Source organism: Passer montanus, unplaced genomic scaffold, assembly GCF_014805655.1.
Source record: "Passer montanus isolate IOZ18808 unplaced genomic scaffold, ASM1480565v1 scaffold201, whole genome shotgun sequence".
Taxonomy (NCBI): domain Eukaryota; kingdom Metazoa; phylum Chordata; class Aves; order Passeriformes; family Passeridae; genus Passer; species Passer montanus.
The window spans coordinates 49,081-55,080 of NW_024366604.1; the positions used below are offsets into that span (position 1 = coordinate 49,081).

At 40.1% G+C, this 6,000-nt stretch overlaps 1 protein-coding gene across 1 annotated transcript in view; it reads left to right on the forward strand.

Annotated features, from left to right (window-relative positions):
* MELK (maternal embryonic leucine zipper kinase) overlaps positions 1-4,587 on the forward strand; it is a 23,504-nt gene extending 18,917 nt beyond the window's left edge. Inside the window, exons 15-17 of the mRNA XM_039708443.1 lie at positions 293-461; positions 2,339-2,442; positions 3,538-4,587. Coding sequence (XP_039564377.1) covers positions 293-461; positions 2,339-2,442; positions 3,538-3,715 — 451 coding nt within the window. The 3' untranslated portion in view covers positions 3,716-4,587. The remainder of the gene's footprint in view (positions 1-292; positions 462-2,338; positions 2,443-3,537) is intronic.
* The last annotated feature ends 1,413 nt before the right edge of the window (positions 4,588-6,000 follow it).

Here is a 6,000-nt window from a genome sequence, read left to right on the forward strand (position 1 = left end):
AGTCACTAGAAAATAATGAAGGTAGAAAAAAGTTTTAAAATTATGCAACTCAATACCATCTATTTTTCATAATGTACGTGCCTTCTTATTCCAGGTCTCCAAAGGACTGCAATTTCTAGATACATCTCTGGGTTTAAACTTCAACAGACTTACAAACAGAAACTCCTGTAATACATTGCACTTAATTTCATTTTCTTTGTTCTGTCATGTCTGCTGATATTTTAGTGACATCTTTGAAATAATAGTTTTTCAACACGGAGGGAAAAATAACATTAATTTGTTCATGTAACAGGTGTCAGTCAGTGGAATTAGATCTCAACCTTGCAGATGTGGATAGCAGCCAAAAGAAGAGAAAAGCCAAAATATTTGGAAGTCTTGAAAGAGGCCTAGATAAAGTGATCACAATGCTTACACCAAGCAAGAAGAAACGATGCACTAGAGACTGTCCAAGGAAACTTAAGGTATGGTTGCCGCAAAGGTCTTGCATAAAGGAGGTATTATTACAATATTAAGAAATTATATTAGTTATGTATTAATTGTTATCTTACAGTAATTATGATTGAAAACATCCAGTAGCTTCAGCAACAGTTTTGTGAAAGCTTCTGTGACCTGTCTTGCCTGAATTCTACAGTCAAGTGTTCTTACAGTATTGCTGATAACAAGACAGTGCCCCAGTTACCACATTCAGTTATCTGTTAGTCTGGCTTCAGGCAACAGATCCAGGGAGGTGTTTGGCCCTTGTTGCTTGTAGCCCATCTAAACCAAATATGAAGGAAGCAGCATGGTTTGAAAGGAGCCCTACTGGCCAATTTTTAATCATGTTATTTGTATAGACATGACTCACTAAAAGCCTTTTCTCATTCTACTGGAGAAAAGGCACGAAGTGTGCCCAGGTTAATGGCCTGTGCACAGGTGGGTGAATAAGAAGAGACAGTTAACAGGCTGTGCTGAACTAGGGGGCTGAAATGGACATAGTTGTGGCTTCAGAACCATCCACCTACAATGGAGACCATTGAGCAGGAGACACGTTGAGCCCTTGTGACCCACAAAAACAGTGCTCCAATTCCATTCCACATGGCAACATTCAGAGTGAAAGCACATATGTGGTGCTTTAAAGGTTTTAGATGTCCACAGGCAAGGTTACCATAAAAAGAAACATTGAGTACTTGCAGTGGGCAACTCTCTGTTAAAGGGCACAGAGACACCCATCTGCTGGCTTCATAAAGAGTGACAGGAAGTTTGCTGGCTACCAGACACTAGGATCCATTCCTTTGAAACCTGCTTTAGGGGACCCTGACTTGACAAGGGGATTGCATGATCTCCAGAGGTCCCTTCCAACCCTAGTGATTCTGTATACATCATTCAAATGCAACTTATATACTTCAGAAGCTATACAAGAAAAAAATTGTACTTGAATATTTAGGCAACATGTTTGAAAAACATAATAACCATGAAAGAGGGCAGGTTGTTTATCGAGGCATAAACAGTTGTGTAGAAGCCAATGATGTGCCCCTTCAACTGACTGGCTGCTGGAATACCTACTACACACTGAGAACTGTCTGTCAATCATGCATGTTCAGGACAAGATGTTGGGCTACAAACCTGACCAGCCGCTCAGACAGGAGTCTAGACTGTGCAAATAATCCAGGAAGCTAGATATTCTTTCTCTAAATGCCTTTAGTCTCCTGCCTCAGTTTCTCATGTCTATAGTCTATGCATGTCTAGAGACACTGTGCTACAGTATGGCAAGACAGTGTTACAGCAATTATGTCAGAGAGTTGCATACCTTTAAATCCATATAAGGACCATAGGAAGCACTCTTCTACTGACTTTGCATCCTCAATCTATGTGTATTTTTCAAGCTTTTTTTCAATCTTTTCTTCTCTTGGCTGCTTATGTGATGTCAGAAGCCAGATATAGGACATTTTGGTATGTTACCATTGTCATACTCTTCCTCCCAATATGTCTGGGCATCTGCTAATTGTTCAAGAGGTGATTTAGTGCACAAGATCGTTAAATGAAATACTAGATGTGATTAAAACCGCCTATAACAGTAAATTGAAAAGTAGTAAGTAACTTCTTTACACGTTAAAAGTTGCCTGGTGTATGTCCTGCTTCTTATCATCAGAGGCACTCTGTTTCAGCTTTTGGCCATTTCCCAGCTCTGGACCATACAGCAGGATGATAGTTTTGGGATATTGAAGCATTTGTCACCATGGTTAGCTGTTCTGAAACTTAGTGAAAACTTTTTGCAATGTCTTCAGTTTTAGGAGAGAGATTTTTTTTTTTTTAATTCCTTGTTTTAACAAGGCGATGTTACTTTCAATGTTACTTTTAGGCACACTGTAACATTACTACCACTCATCTGCTGAATCCAGATGAACTGTTGAATGAAATAATCATTGTTCTTTCAAAGAAGCATGTGGAATATGTTCAGAAGGGGTAAGTGTAAAATATGATTAGTTCAACGTGTATTTGCCTAAATGGTTGCTAGTCCAGTCCTTAAAAAGCAAAGTATTAAAACTTGGTTTCTTGACGCTATTGTAAAATAATCTTTATAGAAAGTGTACAAAGCACTAAACAAATGTATGCAATAAAACATGCCCAAACAGTGCAAAACTATGTTTAGTGTGTTATAGCAGAGCTCTTTCACCAACAGATATAAACCAATAGTAGCAGGGTAACATTTATGAAAAAATCACATCAACAGCTCATGTGAAATTTTAAATACCAAAAGTTCTTTTAGGTACAGTCACATAAACACATGGGACAATTTTGGAAAATAGTGTAGATACCTTTTAACTCTCATTCTTGGCAGATAAAAGACATTAGCCTTTTAGGCAAGAGGTCAGTCTGTTTTAAAAGGTGTGCAGAAGCCACACAGCTTTTTGTGGATTATTTGAATTTGTACTGTTTACTAGCTATGCTAAGCTACTGATTGGTTCAATTGGTTCTTACTTTTGATCAAACTGAAAGACTATTTCCTCAGTTCCCAATGCATGAAATAACCATTATGCTTGCTTTTCAATATGCATTTTCTCAAATTCTTGAGTATTTCAGTGTTGGGTAGTGCTAGAACATCAGAGTATACATCAACCTCTGATGTATTTCCAAACTCATAATATGAAAGGATACTGGATTGCACAGCAGCACCTGCTTCCATTGTAATAATTCAAGATCTGTATTCAGTTTTTCCTATTTTCACAGTGGCTGAGCTGCAGCCAACAGAGAGGAGAGTGTTCTTGTTTAGAAAAAACATGGGAACTTTCCATTGTTCCAGCTCTGAGGAGAAGGGCCTTTGGCTAGCAGGGGCTCTTGTGGCATTGTAGGACATTGGTGCTGCATATTGGTTCTAGGGCATAATAATAAATATGGTGCCCTGAAACCACAGTATTTACAAAGCTCTCAGATGACTAAATTGTGGACTGTTTCACAATATTCTGAACAGCAATGGGGTATTTTATTTAAAGTGCTTCTATTGATGTAAAATAGCATTGCAAAACAAATATAAAATGTTTCTGCTTTCCTTCTTTACAGTTATACCCTGAAATGTCAAACACGGTCAGATTTTGGCAAAGTAACTATGGAGTTTGAGTTAGAAGTATGTCAGCTCACTAAGCCTGAAGCAGTGGGTATCCGACGACAACGGCTTAAAGGTGATGCCTGGGTCTACAAGAGGCTGATAGAAGACATCTTATCTAGCTGCCAAGTGTGAGTGGCAGAGTCTTTTATCACGATGTTTTAGAAAGGTCTTTTCAGACAAGTAATTCTTTATCACCGTCACAGCTATATGTGAAAAATCTGTCATCTTGGGTTTTTAACCTCTCCTTGTACATATTCCTTCTGTATGCTTCCTTTAATATTAGGTTTTAATAAATATTCTGCAACTGCAACTTTTCTGAAACAAAATTCTGTAAGCCATTCCCTTGCTTATGTACTTTTAACATATCCGGGTTTAAAAAGTGGTGGTTTTATGTGCTGAAGCTTATTGTGGGATGTCTTCAGTTATCAAGTGCATGGTGCACAGTAATAGTCATTTGCATAATTCTCTTCCTGTCTCTGCTTAAGTAGGATTTATTGAGATCATTAACTAAGTCACAGCTGTGGTTCCTAGAGTTCCACTATATGCTCAGTGTTGTACAAAATAGGCTGGGCTTCAGTAAATGTGAAGTCAAGAGTGCTAGGATTTAAACTGATCCCTTATAAAGCATTGTGCTATCATGTTATGAAGCCTCAGTGATGCTTAACAAGCCTGTGCGCTTTCTCATGCTCTTGTGTTAACATGATGATAGGAGGATCTCTGAAGAACACCACCACCTTTGAACTGTTCTGAATAGAGAAGGCATTTGTCAGTCAACTGTCTACAAGGAATTCAGTGACGCCTTTAAGATAACTTAAGCACCAGAAATAAAACTAGAAATACTCAGAACAAAGCAAGAACATCTAAGAGTTGGTTGGGGGGTTGCTATCATATCTTAAAAACAGATGCGTATCTCCTTATGCTTGTGCCAGGTGTTATGTGGAGTGTTTAATTCTGCCTTTAGTTCTGCTACATCAGAAACCACACCAGGCCAATCCCAAGCAGCAGCAGCAGGAAGACACACGTTGAAGCCTTTCTCTATGCAATGACATTCAGTAATACATAGACAAGTTGACAGTGTACTGAAGCTTTTTCTTAAATAGGAGTTAGCCGCCATTTGCTGCATGTAAACCCCCCATTACTCCTCCCTAAATAAAGCTTGAGGCACATCCACCAAAGAGTTTAGTGGGCGAGAGGGCTGAGCATTGCTGGAAGCTTGTATTGAGATATGTGAGATCTGGCTGCTAATGAAAGCTGTCTGCTTGTTCTCTATGACCATTACCTCAGCAACTGGAGGGTTATTTTGTCTGTATCAAGATAGAAACATTCATCTATTTTGTTTCCAATGCCAGCTTGTCCGGTTGCTGCTTTATAGACAGGTAAAGGAACAGGAACATTTATAGCAGATTTCAAGGAAAAGAAATGTTGGGAAGGAAGGAGAGCGAAGAGAGAACTGCTGCTCCTTTAAGTGTTTCTGGTCAGGAACATTTCAGGTGCAGAAGGGACTAGTAGGAAAAGCGGGACAACATGAACAATGACACAAACCCACTAGAGAGATGGTGAGAGAGGTAGTAATGATAGCCAGGGGTGGCTGGTCCCATTAATTAATAAGAGGGTGTGGAATGTTACCACTTTGGAAAGGTTATCTAATCAAGGACCTTGTCAGATGGGATACTAAGGAAAATTCGGGAAAGTCAGAAATTAAAACAGAGGGATGTAAATCTGACAGGCGTCCTTCAAGAGGAGTAGGACTTTATGGTTTTGATTCCCTTCAATTTGAAATATTTTATGTCTAGTCTGTGACAGAAAGACAACAAAACAACCCTGTCAATCACATCTAGTGCAGAGGCTCTGGGGAAACTGCATTAAAACAGAACTTTTCACTTAGTGAGGCTGGAATCTTGAAGGTCTAGAGTGTTGAGAGTGGTGGTGCAATGGTGCCAACTGATGGAGCAATGCACAGAGGTCAGCCTGGTGCTGACTATGCCTTCCCCAACCCAGGTCTGTACATATATTCCCCAGCAAATGAGAAACGACCAGCAAGAAAGTGGGAGGCCTCAGGTCTGGGCAGGGGTATCACATGGGCAGAGGGTGGGTGCTGGTTTTGAGGGGGACACAGAAGCCTGGAGTGTGCCCATTCAGCACTTGCACACTGCCACTGGGCCAGTGTGCAAGTGCTGAATGCTTGCAGTGAGCACCACACTGAACCAGATGGTGAGTAGGGGACCCATATGTGTCAGGGTCCAGAATAGGTTCTGGGGTACTCTTTACTACGCCTGTGCTGTAGTAGGCAACTATGCTCTTGACATCCATTAACTGCTAGTACTGAAGTGTGAATGGTGATGCCATTCCTCCTGTGCAGATGCCAGTGCGGATCTCATATGTAGTGCATGACTGGCACATGAATTAAAAATTTGTGT